The following is a 15818-nucleotide window of genomic DNA, read 5'->3' as shown; positions in this document are numbered from 1 at the left end:
AGTCAGGTCTGGTAGTGAGTTATGTGTTTTTCCACTTCTGGAATTGGAGATCCACATTACCAGAAGCCACGTTGGACGCGGTGTGTGTGTGTGTGTGGGTGTGTGTGTGTGTGTGTGTGTGTGTGTGTGTGTGTGACTGAATATAGAGTAAGGCTTGTTCACATCCCTGCTGCATTTGATTTGACTCGAGAGAGCACCGTCGCTTCAGTGCGAGTCGAGGCAGGTGGACAGAGCAGAAGGCAGGGAGGGAGCGTCGGAAGATTTCAGGTGTCAATGTTTTTGTTCTTAATGGAACACACGGCGGTGGCGGTGGGAAGGACGAAGCCCCTGAGTGCAGGACAACAGCGCATGCTTCTCTTTTAACTAACACATGCTCCGTTTATACTGATTCCTGGCACGAAAACAGGTTTTGTACAAGTCACAACCCCGAGACTGTGCAGTCAAGAGTTAAAAATCTGAAAGGCTTTCACATTGATTGGCATAAACAGTGTTTTCTCCACACTTGTTGCCTCAATACTGTAAACTTTAGGAGAGAGAGAAAAATAGCTTTGTGAAGGAGGAAGTGAACTGAACAGCGTCTTGAAAAAAAAAAAAATACAGGCCTCCGCAGTTTGGACCCTTCATATCAGGCTGCATCGAGTTTCCACCCTGTTCACGCCTCCCTTGAGATGACCTTTGACCTACCAACGAGGCCCCTCACAGCATCCACAAAGTCCCTTCTTCTAAAAGTGAAAGCTTCCAATCGGATTGTTGGCATCACCCGTCACGGGCCAAACTTTCGGGAAAGTGCAACATGACAGAGCCGTCGAGGTTCACCATGTGCTCAAAAGCCTCCCGTGAAGAGCTGGAAGAAGAAGCAGAGAAAGCAGAGTAGAGGCCAGTCGACCAGGCTGGCCCCCGTCGGGGTGAGGCCTTAGATTCGGCTCACCCGTCTGGTGAAGAGAGGCTGAACAGCTTGAATGTAAGGAGGTGGCAAAGGGCCAGGTTTAATCCCTCTGGTCCGCATGTAGGAGAGGAACTGGTCTGGGATTTCAGCCAACACCTCCTTAGCCAGACGAGCCATGCTAAGGATGTGGTTTCCCCGCCGGTCGATGTAGTCTCTGAATGGAACAAACTGAGGAACAAGGACAGGAGGGGGTTACTTAAACCTTCATTAAAACACGCACTCTTTGACCCCGTTCACACTGGGGTTTGCAATCCAGTTCAAGACAGTTTCAACCTGGATTGCTTTTGAGCTAGGATGCATTCAAGACTTGTTTTTCAAATCTGGCTCATCCTACAAGGCTGCGTTCAGACTGGGGTTTGCAATCCAGCTCCAGCCACATCCTACACCAGAGTTGGATTCATTTTGCACAGAAAATAAACTGGAGATGAAAAACCAACAATAAACTGATCGATTTTATCACAGAGACCTTTTTGACTTGAGCCTAATTCCTTGACATTGTAACAAAATTCTGATTTACCTGGTTTTCCACAGCTTGTCACTGCACCAAAATGCAGAAAATTGTTTCGTTTACAAATGCACCCCCCCCCCCCCCAAAAAAAACCCCAAAAAAAAACAAAAAACACCTAATCCCTTTACAAAATCCTGGATCTTCAGAGTGACTTTTGATGTACAGGTACAGACTGCAGAGTTTTGAGACCATATCAAATCATGCAGATGTGGGATTTTTATTTTATCTAGCTCTTATTTTGTGCAAATGCAGATTTTGTGGGGAAAACTACACTCAACAAAAATATAAACGCAACACTTTTGGTTTTCTCCCATTTTGTATGAGATGAACTCAAAGATCTAAAACTTTTTCCACATACACAATATCACCATTTCCCGATACCACTTTTTCCCAGACTGAGTATGAGTAATTAAATTTGGGTACGTTTTGTGATGACTTTCAAAATTTTTCATTCATCAGTTGTTCCGTACTTTTTGACTGTAACTGTTACCAATATCATTAGCTTTGTTTTTATTTACAAACATTTCACTTAAATCACGTCACTTCACTTTTTGACTACAACAAACTGTGCTTTAACATTAACCGTGTGTTTCTTAACAAACATGACACTGTCAGTCATCTCACTGAAATGTAACTTCAGCATTATAAAATATATAACACTAAGTTTACTTATGTCTGTGAGCACCAGTGTTGCCACAGTTACTTTGAAAAAGTAATCCAATTACTGATTATTCCTTGAAAAATAACTTAGTTACTTTATTGATTACTCAATTTCAAAAGTAACTAAGTTAGATTATGAGTTACTTTATTAGTTATTTTTCTGCCGACATACCCCCCCCCCCCCCGCCACCCCAACATGAAAATGATAACCAGTTTTGCCAAAACTCACTTTATACTCACCCTTTCTTGACTTCAATTAACATAAATACTTGTTTTATAAAAAAAATAAAATAAAGACATCTTTCTTGACCTCATACAGTAGTGTTCAGAATAATAGTAGTGCTATGTGACTAAAAAGATTAATCCAGGTTTTGAGTATATTTCTTATTGTTACATGGGAAACAAGGTACCAGTAGATTCAGTAGAGTCTCACAAATCCAACAAGACCAAGCATTCATGATATGCACACTCTTAAGGCTATGAAATTGGGCTATTAGTAAAAAAAAAAAAGTAGAAAAGGGGGTGTTCACAATAATAGTAATGTGGCATTCAGTCAGTGAGTTTGTCAATTTTGTGGAACAAACAGGTGTGAATCAGGTGTCCCCTATTTAATAATGAAGCCAGCACCTGCTGAACATACTTTTCTCTTTGAAAGCCTGAGGAAAATGGGACATTCGACATTGTTCAGAAGAACAGCGTAGTTTGATTAAAAAGTTGATTGGAGAGGGGAAAACTTATACGCAGGTGCAAAACATTATAGGCTGTTCATCTACAGTGATCTCCAATGCTTTAAAATGGACAAAAAAAAACAGAGACGCATAGAAGAAAATGGAAAACAACCATCAAAATGGATAGAAGAAAAACCAGAATGGCAAAGGCTCACCCATTGATCAGCTCCAGGATGATCAAAGACAGTCTGGAGTTACCTGTAAGTGCTGTGACAGTTAGAAGACGCCTGTGTGAAGCTAATTTATTTGCAAGAATCCCCCGCAAAGTCCCTCTGTTAAATAAAAGACGTGCAGAAGAGGTTACAATTTGCCAAAGAACACATCAGCTGGCCTAAAGAGAAATGGAGGAATATTTTGTGGACTGATGAGAGTAAAATTGTTCTTTTGGGTCCAAGGGCCGCAGACAGTTTGTGAGACGACCCCCAAACTCTGAATTCAAGCCACAGTTCACAGTGAAGACAGTGAAACATGGTGGTGCAAGCATCATGATATGGACATGTTTGTCCTACTATTTTGTTGGGCCTATATATCGCATACCAGGTATCATGGATCAGTTTGGATATGTCAAAATACTTGAAGAGGTCATGTTGCCTTATGCTGAAGAGGACATGCCCTTGAAATGGGTGTTTCAACAAGACAATGACCCCAAGCACACTAGTAAATGAGCAAAATCTTGGTTCCAAACCAACAAAATTAATGCCTTGCAGGTGTGAAGAAATCATGAAAAACTGTGGTTATACAACTAAACACTAGTTTAGTGATTCACAGGATTGCTAAAAAAGCAGTTTGAACATAATAGTTTTGAGTTTGTAGCGTCAACAGCAGATGCTACTATTATTGTGAACACCCCGTTTTCTACTTTTTTTTTTTTTTTTACTAGTAGCCCAATTTCATAGCCTTAAGAGTGTGCATATCATGAATGCTTGGTCTTGTTGGATTTGTGAGAATCTACTGAATCTACTGGTACCTTGTTTCCCATGTAACAATAAGAAATATACTCAAAGCCTGGATTAATCTTTTTAGTCACATAGCACTACTATTATTCTGAACACTACTGTATTTAACTGTTGACAGCACTGTAACAGTAAAACTTACAATTTATAATCTACATTGTTTATAAATGTAACTATTAAATTCTTTCTAACATTTTTCTAACATTTAAATTCTTTCTCAACATTTTAATTGTTAAAATTACTTTTATTATAGTATTAGCAGTATGAAAAATTTGTCTTCAAAAGTGGACCTTTAATCTAAGGGTGTGCAGGGGAAGCATGCCCCCCCCCCATCTGGATCCACCCCTGGATGTCTGTCTGAGCAGGAAGAATTGACAACGTATTTATGGAAAAAGCACCACCAGATTGACAAGTAGGGATTTTTTTATGTTCTTCAGCATTTTTTTTTTACTTCATGTCATCCTCAGAAAGAGACTTTAGGCACATTTGGGTGAAAAAAAAAACAACCGTTAGCATTTGTTAATGCGTGCGGATCAGCTGTTTTAGCGAGGACCCAGATGGAGCGGCTCAGAGTTTTAAAGAAAAAAAAAGAAAGCGTAAAAATGTCTTTGTAAAGCTCAGTGCAGGTGCGCTGCAGTCACCGCGTTTTCAGAGACAACTGTTTTCAACTCGAACTCTGAGTTGTGCTGCAGAAAACAGATGTAAAGCTCGCGGCTTCAAACGCTTCCATGCTCAAGCTGCCATGATCAACCCACAATACAAACACAACTGAGAGGTTGACATCATGCTACTGTAAAGGGGTATCGGGTGTCTAGTATTGGAGCAGTTTTATGATTACAAGTACAAGTAAATGCATACGGGATCGGCATACTGGTATCGGGATCGGTGCAGCCCTAAAACACAGCATCTATCATGTTCACAGTAGCACTAAATCAGTTATCGAACATCACCTTTATCATATTACATGCAAATGCTGAGCAATGAAATATGGTGACTGCCAATCCGAGTGAAGGCCATGGTACATGAAGGCCCAGCATAACTTGAAAAATAATCCGCACTTTCCCAGTCACTTGAATGGGAATGTGTGTGCAAAATTTTGACTGAATACTGTATGCGTTACTGAAACAAATCAATCAAACTTTCGTTCCATCCACCATGGAGGAAAAGCTCAGAGTGCCAGTCCTTCATAGTCTGTCATTACACACATACAGACACATAAATTTGAATGTACAGCAGACTATGTAAAATATCAACCAAGTAAGGGTTCAGGGGCCATATTTTAAGGTGGCAGCCTCTGCAACCCAATAACTATTAGCTGGGCGCGCCCAGGAATGACCATCAACTGCTTGTCGCCCTCATTTACAGTTAATCTGATCAAGGTCTAAATGACTTTTCATCTACGTATGTTGACCCTGCCTAGCTGGCGCCATAGTGACACCCACTCTGATTAAAAATGAATGACAGCTGGTCGCTTTGCCTCTGTCTCTTGTAGCTAATGTGACCAAGGGGTTCATCTCAAACCTCACATTTTTTGAAAGAATCGTGTGTGTGTGTGTGTGTGCGCGCCTGTACCTGAACAATGTCTCTCTCTGCGTATCTTCCTTGGGATGAGATCCTCTCCTCATCGCCATCTAGCTCAATCATTTCTAAGGAAGGAAATCACCCACATCCAGTGGTGGGCACAGATAACCAAAAAAATAACTTCAATAACAGATAATCAGATAACTGAAAAGTTATCTTCAATAAAGATAAAACAATAAACAATAATGTATCGCAAGTTACAGATAACAGGTAAATTCCAATATTACTTCTAACACATCTACAACTAGTAGTAGAACAAATTTAATAGCTTATAATAATAAAAACAGACGACTACAATGAGAGCTCACTTTTCTTTCAACATTCTGCTCCTGCTAGAAGCTCTTGTTTACTGCCGAGCTTCCAGAACAGAGACACTCCGAGAGCAGCCGTAAATCCAACTCTCTAACAATTACGATGCTCCGGTCAGGCGCAGGTCTTGAAAAATAAAGTCATGCTGACTTATGGTTTTGATTATAAATAACATTAACACCGACAGAATAACTCCATTAATGTCAATTATGTCATTTGTACAAAGTTAAAATATAACATATATCTTTTAATGTTGAATAATGCACTAATTCTGAGGTTTTGTAACAAACAGACAGATCGCAAAGGATTCTGGGTAAAGGTGCCTCTTTTTGGAGCGAGGCGGAGGGGAAGGCGAAGGGCTACAAATCCCTCCTTTTGGAGGGGTAGGAGGAGCTTACTGCTGTCTCTGAAAAAGCAAACATGGCGCCGAAAGAGCCGCACAAATGAAGCGGCTTTCATTACAAATTACGCCGTTTAGAAAGTTATAACTTGCCAAAAAACTTTACAGGCAGTTGTCTATGACAGCAGCGTGTCTGCTGCTGGATGCAGGTTGCATATGTTGTCGTTCTGAAGAATATCGTAATGTCGCTGGTGCGCTGCGTTATAATGCATATACACACGAACGCTACGATAAGACACTTTTATATCTCACAGCGGAGAAAATCATGATAAAGTGTAAGCACGTTAATTTGCATGTTCATAAATCTTTGGATAATATCAATCCCTGCTGTTGGATTTCAAGGTCTGTAACACGTGTGTATTTTGTAAACAAACGGAGCCCTGAACACACTCATCTAAAAAGCTTTCAGGCAGAAAATGAAAAGTTTCATCAATGGGAATAAGTTGGAAAATATATACACACACATGTATATGTGTAACACATAACCTGACGTCCTAATAGACTGATATTATTTGTCAAGGAAATTTCTAAAGGAAATAAGGCTGGATGCAAAAAATGGGAGAATTTGAAAAAGAAATAAGGTTGTAATTCCATTAAAAAAGTGAAACTTGTATAATGTATACATTCATTGCACACAAAAAAAGCCATTTGCAAAGCCAAAAAGTTGATTTGACAATCATCTGACATAACCGGGGTCAAAATAAATAGAACACTGATATCTACTGGTTCCCACACGCTTAGTGAACACTACTGACCAGTAGATGGCAGTAGAGGCCTTGAAAACAAAATTCCAGATACAGTAATCCCTGTCTGCTACATTTAAAATGCGTGGAATTTAACAAATGCAAATAAAACCAACATCTATAAACGCAGAGAATATATTCAAGAGAGTTTTAGGCACTAGAGTTTAATGCTGTTGTCTGTGGAGCCTGTCGTGATGTACTGAGATTACATCATCCTACCCAAAATGCATTGCCGGTCACAGGATGTGCTCACAAAACCTTACAAATTAGCACATTACTTTAAAACTAAAACATATATCTGATATTTTCACTTAATAAAACTTCAGACATGACAGTAATTTTAAATAACTTGTCCAAAATTTGCTTGGTTAAAATTTGAACCATAAGTTAAAAACGTATGCCTCTGGATGACTTAGGTGATATCGGCAGCCTATTGGTATGGTGTTAAAAGAAATTTTTTTTTTTTTTTCTTTTGGGGCTGTTTCTCTTTTGTTTGCAGAGAATTGAGATGCTTTTTATACAAGCAGCTCTCTTCTGTTAGCAAAGGTTATAGCTGTGCGTTCGCTATCCAGCTTTATTTTATCAGTTTAAAAGTTATCAGACAAAGATTAATCGGAAGATAGTTGGTCCGATAATGGTTTTTAAAGTTATCTAAAAAGATAATCCGATAAAGAAAACATTATCTTCGATAATTATGTTATCGGAAGTGTGCCCACCACTGCCCACATCAGCCACACCCTGTCAGACTCACGCTGTCGTGTCAACACAACACACACTTGGTCGACTGAAGTTACGAGCATGCCAATAACTGAGCGCAACAAGTTTTGGAAAAGTGTTGATAACAGCAAACGCAGCGTGAGCACACAGAATGTGCACTGCTGAGCGTGAAGTCATCGGGCTGGAACATGCACTCTTCTGGGAAGAAAACATCTAATCTATGTATAAGCAAAGCGAACTAAGATATCACGCAAGTGTGCACACTGGTTTTATGATGATGACCACTGACTTTACGTTGGTTTGCACATCATAACTGAGCTCAGTCTTACAGACAACTAATCTCTGACGAATCATGAATTCTTCTTAAACACATCAAGAGGGAGTGATGACATCGTGTTCTTTATCAATGAAAAAACACCACCGCTGTGCGTACATATGTGATAAAAGGGCCCTATCTGACATATGGCTAAAATCTTCTATTGTGCACTACACAATACAAGAGTCACTGCTAGTTTTCAAACAACAGTTTTAATTTTAATACCCTACAGTTACATTGTATAAACGTGCTACAAATGGTATCTTTAGCATCAATATAGCAGCCAACAACTGTCTTGTATGGAAGGATTTAGTGGTGTAAAGGCATCTTGTGCAGAGAATGACACAACACATCTGTATGTGTTGTAATCTGAGTTTTTCTGTTCCTCGTTTTCATTGTCAAACAGGCTGTGCATGCATGTTTAGTGCACATGAACCAATATGTGAAACTGTTGCCCCTCCCTATACTTTTAAAAGAGATTGTGGTAGTAAGGAAGCATCCTTGGGTAGAGTTGGAAGGACTTTGCTTCAAACAAGCGTTGACTTGTGGGGCTATTCCACGGAGTGCCGTTCCTTCCAGTTTAATTCCAAATAGCAAATTGGGGCATATTTTGAAGCATCATAGTAACTTCTTGATCCATCTGTCAAGCTTGAGCAAACTTGGTATTGTGTAGTAGTTACAGCCATCATTGGAACTCAAGATCCAATTTTTGAAATGTTCAAATATTTGATCCCGATTCTTGAAATTGTTGCTAGTACGTGGTAACCTCTGGGTATTTGTAGTCTTAACAGCTTTAATCATGTTTGAACTTCATTAATTGGGGTATGTGTCGTGACTACGGCTTGAAATGTCTTTCATCATGCCCCATCGAGATTAAAAACTTGAAGCCAAAGCTGTGTTTGTTGCATCGCAGCTCCTTTCTTTCGTTCGGTGGCCTCTTTAGCGGTGCTGACGCTTCTTACCCTCAGCGGGTTGCCATTTCTGCACTTTATGAGCCAGCTTGTTGCCTTTTAGCCCAGCAGACTTGCCTCTGATCTTGGACAGGTTGCCAGGTCAGTGCTTTATAAGCCAGCCTGATTCCTCAGACCAGGTGACATGCCTCTGATCCTGAGTGAGTTGCCAGATCTACATTTTATTAGTCAGCCTATTAGGGGCAAGCCTGTAGCTTCTAGTATGGAGTGGAATAAGCTGTAATCATCTTGTTTGTGTGTTTTTTTTTTGGAATGTGGGTGACTGTAGTAGAATGGTGTCCTGTGGAATAGCCCTGTTCAGGAGACGAAGGTGTGGAGAATCATTTGCATTGTGAGGAAGCGTCACTTTCAACATTTTGGCACATTTCTCTATGCATGATCAGCTCTTAGGTGACTGAGAGTTGAGGACCCAGGGGTTGGAGAAAGGCCAAGGGGATGTCCATGCTTCACCTGGCTGCAGCAGATAGAAGGTTCTTTTAGAGACCCAAGGTGGTTCATAATGACAATGATGTTGAATGCAGCAAAGTGTGGCACTAGCACATGCTTCCAAACTTTGCTCAAGTTGCAAATGACCACCCACAAAGCACTATGTCATCAAGATGGCTGACGGTAGTGACATTAAAGAAATTCTTCATCCCAAGAAACAATGTTCAGAAGCTGTGGTCAGATGAGAATAAACGAAACTTTGACTTTTCCCACCTACTACATGGTGTTCCTACAAGGTGTTTCTTCTCCAGTGGCAGAAGGGAGTCGGTGTTTTGGTCTGAGATGTTAGTGTTAGTGTGACATCTGGCTGCACTAAATTATTTATGGCACCTTTATGTAACAAATGCACTTGTGCTCATCTGTGAGGAAGTATTGGTGTTAAAACGAGGTGCGGTCAGGTGCACTGCTATAAATATGTTCTTACTCTCACCTGTGGCTAATTTAGAGTCACCAGTACATGTCACCAAAGCTGCATGTCTTTGGATGTGGGAGGAAACCCGGAGAACCCGGGGGGAACCCTCGTAAACACGGGGAGAACAGGCAAACTCCACATGGAAAGGACCAGGTCGGAAGAAAACCTGGGACCTTCTTGCTGTGAAGCAGCAGTGCTAACCGCTAAGACACCTCGTTAACGCTGTAATTCATATTGTGCCCAAAACATCCTGATCATAAATTTAGCGACTACATACAATGCCTTTCTGCTCTGCGCCTTATTCTGTGTTCTGACTATGTCCTGTCTGAATAGCACAGTGGAGTTGGACACACCCCAAATGTGCCTGCGCTATGCGCTTTAGACCGGGTGCCGTACATTACCAATACTGGGCCATTTGTATTATTTTTCACTTTGGAGAAAGGAGGAGGTAAAACAAAAAAAAGACGCAAAAGGAAGGAATGAATCACAGGAGTCAACAGGAAGAGAGTGAAGGATGACTGCAAACCACAAAACACTCAAAAGTAGACACACAGGCGTGCAATGTGTGCACTGCTTACCATCAAATTCAGCTGGTCCAACCCCAACTATTATGACTGACATGGGCAGAGATGCAGCCTGTACAGGATGACAAAATAATAAACACATTTATCACAAGAAAGGAACAAAGGACATGTATTTTCACTGCTAGGATCGTTTCAACCTGACAGCTCAGCTCAGTTTAAAAAACAACAAAAAGACAATATGCTGTTACAGAGTCCAACAGTCTTATTATAAATGTTCTGTGCAGTATATGACCAGGGACAAACTTGGATTTGTTTTGCATTTACAAATCCGACTACCATTTCTGGAAGGGTTTCTGGTTTTGGGACAGGGTTCTCTAAACCTGATGTCTCAGCTGTCCAGAATATTTTCCTATTTGCATACTACATGGAATGCACATGCACTAGAAGAACAATCAGTATTACATAAACCATAATCATGTCAAGTCTGGAACCTTGTGTTGGTGTCATGTGTTTTCACATCCACAACACCACGAAACCACCTTAGGTCCTGGATGGCATCCACCCAGGCAGACAGCTGATTCATCCCCACATCTTGAAAACAACATCTATGTGCCTTCTAGGGGAAAACTGTTGCTGAAATGTCATGTCTTTTATGAAGAGTATCCTTCTCTGTACCACACCACCATGAAAGCTACTGTGCATCCAGAAAGTATTCAAGCGCTTCACTTTTTCCAGCCTTATTCCAAAATGGATAAAATTCATTTTTCCCCTCAAAATTCTACACACAATACCCCATAATGACAATGTAAAAAGTTTTTTTTTTTTTTAGATTTTTGTAAATTTATTAAAAATAAAAAACTAAGAAATCGCACAGAAGTATTCACACCCTGTAGACCTCCGAAACAGGACTGTCTCAAGGCACAAATCTGGGGAAGGATACAGAAACATTTCTGCTGCTTTTAAGGTCCCAATGTGCACAGTGGCCTCCATCATCCATCAATGGAAGAAGTTCAGATCCACCAGGACTCTTCCTAGAGCTGGCCACCCATCTAAACAGAGCAATCAGGGGTCAGGGAGGTGACCAAAAACCCGATGGTCACTCTGTCAGAGCTCCAGCATTTCTCTGTGGAGAAAGGAAAACCTTCCAGAAGGACAACCACCTCTGCAGCAATCCAGCAATCAAGCCTGTATGGTAGTGTGGTCAGATGGAAGCCAATCCTTAGTAAAAGGCACCTGAAGGACTCTTGGGACTATGAGAAACAAACTTCTCTGGTCTGATGAGACAAAGATTGAACTCTTTGGTGTGAATGCCAGGCGTCATGTTTGGAGGAAACCAGGCACCATCCCTACAGTGAAGCGTGGTGGTGGCAGCATCATACTGTGGGGATGTTTTTTCAGCGGCAGGAACTGGGAGACTAGTCAGGATTGAGGGGAAGATGAATGCAGCAAAGTACAGAGACATCCTGAATGAAAACCTGCTCCAGAGCCTCAGACTGGGGTGACAGTTCATCTTTCAGCAGGACAATGACCCTAAACACATAGCCAAGATATCAAAGAAGTGGCTTCAGGGCAACTCTGTGAATGTCCTTGAGTGGTCCGGCCAGAGCCCAGACCTGAATCCAATTGAATATCTCTGAAAGTGGCTGTGCACCAACGCTCCCCATCCAACCTGATGGAGCTTGAGAGGTGCTGCAAAGTGGAATTGGCAAAACTGCCCAAAGATAGGTGCACCAAGCTTGTAGCATCATACTCAAGAAGACTTGAAGCTGTAATTGCTGCCAGAGGTGCATCAACAAAGGATTGAGAAAAGGTGTGAATACTTATGTACAAGGTCTGTGAGAAAAGTATGTTACCTTTTTATTTTTTTCAAAAACTATATGGATTTGATTCATATGTTTTTACGTCAGCCAAGCTTGAACCTTCGTGCGCATGCATGAGTTTTTCCACGCCTGTCGGTTGCGTCATTCGCCTGTGGGCAGGCTTTGAGTGAGCACTGGTCCACCCCTCTCGTCGTCGTTTCATCGCGAGGAAATGGCGGAATGATTTGGGCTTTTTTTCCATCAGAATTTTTTCAGAAACTGTTAGAGACAGGCAGCTGGAAACCATTCGAAAAATTTATCTGGCTTTTGGTGAAAATTTTACGGGCTTCACAGAGAATAAGGAGTGTTACTACAGCTTTAAGGACAGCCCACAATGGCGCTCGGTGCACCGCGCTCCGAGCCGCCATCGAGAGGCAGAAACTACCACATCATTTCTAAACGGATGGCCGTGTGGAGCCGGGACCGTCGTGTGCAATTTCTCTGGTTATCACAAGAGCTGGACATCAGCCATTTTCCGGCAGATTTCACTTTTAACAAGAGATTTTGTCATGGAAAGCTGCGTGGAGGCTTCGCGCGTCACGACGGATTTGCTGATGGAGCGAGACAAAGAACACTTCCGTTTCGGAGTGTTAGAGGACAAGTTGGGACAAGTTAAGATTTTACAAAATGTATTATTTTTAATAGATTTCGTAAAATCTTAAAAAAAAAAAAAAACAGATTAACAGATCTTTATCCTTTGATTAGTTGATTCTCAGTTTTCAGCAAAAACGTTCCACCCCAGATTCTGCCTGGGACTGGACCAGGACCACTGTGTCGAATTGGTTTTGGTGTCTTCAGGTTGTTTTTTCCACATTTGACCAAATGAACCGCACTGAACTGCTGTGGTGTGAAAACGCCATAAAACGCCACTGTCCTGCTGACTGTAAAGCTAAAAGTATACAGAATGCAGCTGAGTTAAAAAAAAAAAAAAACTGCTGCCGTTATTAAAAGACAAGTGAGTTTTTGTCCAATTCCAGCATGTTTTTAACTTGCCTTCATAAAGCCTTCCATCTGACCAGCTATGGAGTTTTCTAATTTCATGCAGCTTCAACTTTGACTAAACCTCCTAATGTCTGACAGCTTAAAAATATCGCATTTACATCTCCCATCTCCATCCCGCGCCGCCAGCTGCCGACCGACTGTCACCCTGCATCGCAATATTGTTTATTAAATCTTACTTGAGTGGGACAGCAGAGTACAGTTCACATGATGAATGATGAATGAAGTGCTGGCGTTTCATAACTCGCTGCGGTTATTAGACGGACGTTCAAATTGCTGCAAATATTGGGGGCATAGATCCTCCATGGGCAAGTAAATAATTACTCTCCAATCTTACTTTACAATAACACCGCTTCATGTGTGTGTGCGCGTGTGTGTGTGTGTGAGCACAGGATGATGCATGATGCAGAGGAGTGAGCGCAGGCGCCCGAGGCTGCAAATATATGAGCTCACCCAAAAAAACGTTTCAGTCAACTGTGTTTCTCTAAAGCAGAGTCATTAGAGCTGAACGCAGCCAGATTGGGGGGGTCCAGGGGCCCCTCATTAGTGAGGAAGCGATGGAGAAAGTGGGAAACAACAACACAACAGCTGCACTGGGACTTCATCTTCCTCTCGTCATATTGTTGTTTTATCTGGAGCTCCGTTAACGCTCCGCAGCCCGTCTGCTCGGGGTTTGGGCATATTTATGCGAGTCGACGTGTATGCACAGCATGTGGACTGATGATGTCTGTGAGACTGAGCACTGATTATCTGATGGCTGTACGAAGAACAGATTCGCAAACAGCTTCCAGGTTTTGGGGCGTATTCTTATGTTTGATATTTTTTCATCTGAACCTGATCAAAGACAAGCCAAATGATTTTCACCGAACTCAATGAGAAGGCTGCATCTGTTGTGGAATAAAAAAAAAATTGATACATTATGAAATGGAACTGCAAAAGAAAGCAAAAACCATTAAAACAAACAAGCAAAAAAAAAAACCATAACCGATTTTCATATTAGCTGGTGAACGGGTGCTTCCATATGGAGTATTTTGCCCATTGGAATAAATCTAAAGACACATTTGTTCTCTTAGGCTTATAATTAGGGAATAACGCTGTTGTGTCTGATGATTTGCTATACAGTCTGATGATTTGCTATACAGTCTGATGATTTGCTATATATATAACGTAGTGGTGTATGCTACGTGAATATCTATAGTGGGGCAGATATGTGAAATAATTGCATGTTTTATGGTAAAAGCACCAATTATCTGCACAAACATGCTTTGGTATGTAATAAAAAAAATTGTAGAAATCATGCCAAGATCATGTTTTCCCCCAATAAATTTAATTGTGCTTGGAATGGATGCAGCATAAAAGAAAACATCATTTCTTACAGTTTTGTAAACTATTTGCAATTAGGGTCGCAAATAGCCGTATAACATAGTGGTGTATGTTACATGAATATCTATAGCGGGGCAGATATGTGAAATAATTGCATGTTTTATGGTAAAAGCACCAATTATCTGCACAAACATGCTTTGGTATGTAATAAAAAAAATTGTAGAAATCATGCCAAGATCATGTTTTCCCCCAATAAATTTAATTGTGCTTGGAATGGATGCAGCATAAAAGAAAACATCATTTCTTACAGTTTTGTAAACTATTTGCAATTATTGCACTGTTTATGCACAGTTATTCTATTTTACTTCACCCAAACCTTGCGGGGTGCTCTCTCAATTAATGCTGGGATTAATTGATTAATCAAAAACAGAAAACACATGAATCTGTAATCATTTGGACACCTGCACTGGAAAAAGAGAATCGTTGATCCAACTTAAAAAAGTGTTACAGTTGGTAAAACCTGAATGAATTAAGTTGTTAGATCAACTCAAATTTACAAACTTAAGTTCAAACAACTTAATTCATTCAGGTTTTAACAACTGTAACACTTTTTTAAGTTGTTTCTTTTTTCAGTGTGCAATAGCTATTATATTCTCGTAAATGTCTCACCAGACAGCCGTTGTCTTTCTGAAAAAATAAACCAGGCTTGCACAAAACATGAAGACGGCAGACACACACACACACAGAGAGTTTAAATGAGACGTGGTACTGTACATTGACTATCGACTCCTTGGTCTGTGCCATATCTGTAATCACACCATCAGAGATGATGAGGAGGATGAAGTACTGAGAGCCGTTGGTCACTGCTGACGCATACCTGAGAGAGAGAGAGAGAGAGAGAGAGAGAGAGAGAGAGAGAGAGAGAGAGAGAGAGAGAGAGAGAGAGAGAGAGAAAGAGTGAGGGCTCAGAATGGGCAACAACCAATGAGAATGGCAGAGAGATACATGTACACAAATACCACTGAGTCCAACAAGTAGATATATGACATGGTGTGACTTTTAAAGTTTTCGGTCGGTCGTACTCCGATGCTCCAGAGACGTGCACGCTGAACAAAGCGGCTATTCTGGGCTGTGTGGGAGGACGACTCTTGCAGGAAGATGGGATTTGATAGATGATGATGGAAGGTGGGAAACGTGCTTGTTACAGTCACTCTTGAAGATCATCAGACAGGATCTGGCAAGAGCCGATTTCAGGTGGGAGTTAGGAAAAGTGCTTTACAAAATGGCACATCACTTGTAATTGGTGGGTCTTTGGTAAATCGGGCAGATGCTGCCGAACGTTTATATAATTTAACATGGCTTTAAATATTTAATACTGTGGAA

At 41.0% G+C, this 15818-nt stretch overlaps 1 protein-coding gene across 2 annotated transcripts in view; it reads right to left on the bottom strand.

Annotated features, from left to right (window-relative positions):
* Window positions 1–388: 388 nt before the first annotated feature.
* Window positions 389–15818, bottom strand: part of LOC117515333 (copine-8-like) — a 414918-nt gene continuing 399488 nt past the window's right edge. For both annotated transcript variants that reach the window (XM_034175840.1, XM_034175838.1), the window contains 4 exons: window positions 15210–15312; window positions 10309–10366; window positions 5368–5441; window positions 389–1114 (listed from right to left, as the gene is read on the bottom strand). In XM_034175840.1, coding sequence (XP_034031731.1) covers window positions 914–1114; window positions 5368–5441; window positions 10309–10366; window positions 15210–15312 — 436 coding nt within the window. In that variant the 3' untranslated portion in view covers window positions 389–913. The remainder of the gene's footprint in view (window positions 1115–5367; window positions 5442–10308; window positions 10367–15209; window positions 15313–15818) is intronic.

The sequence above is a fragment of the Thalassophryne amazonica genome, chromosome 8 (genome assembly GCF_902500255.1).
Source record: "Thalassophryne amazonica chromosome 8, fThaAma1.1, whole genome shotgun sequence".
Lineage (NCBI taxonomy): Eukaryota > Metazoa > Chordata > Actinopteri > Batrachoidiformes > Batrachoididae > Thalassophryne > Thalassophryne amazonica.
This window is presented reverse-complemented; position numbering and strand designations above follow the sequence as displayed.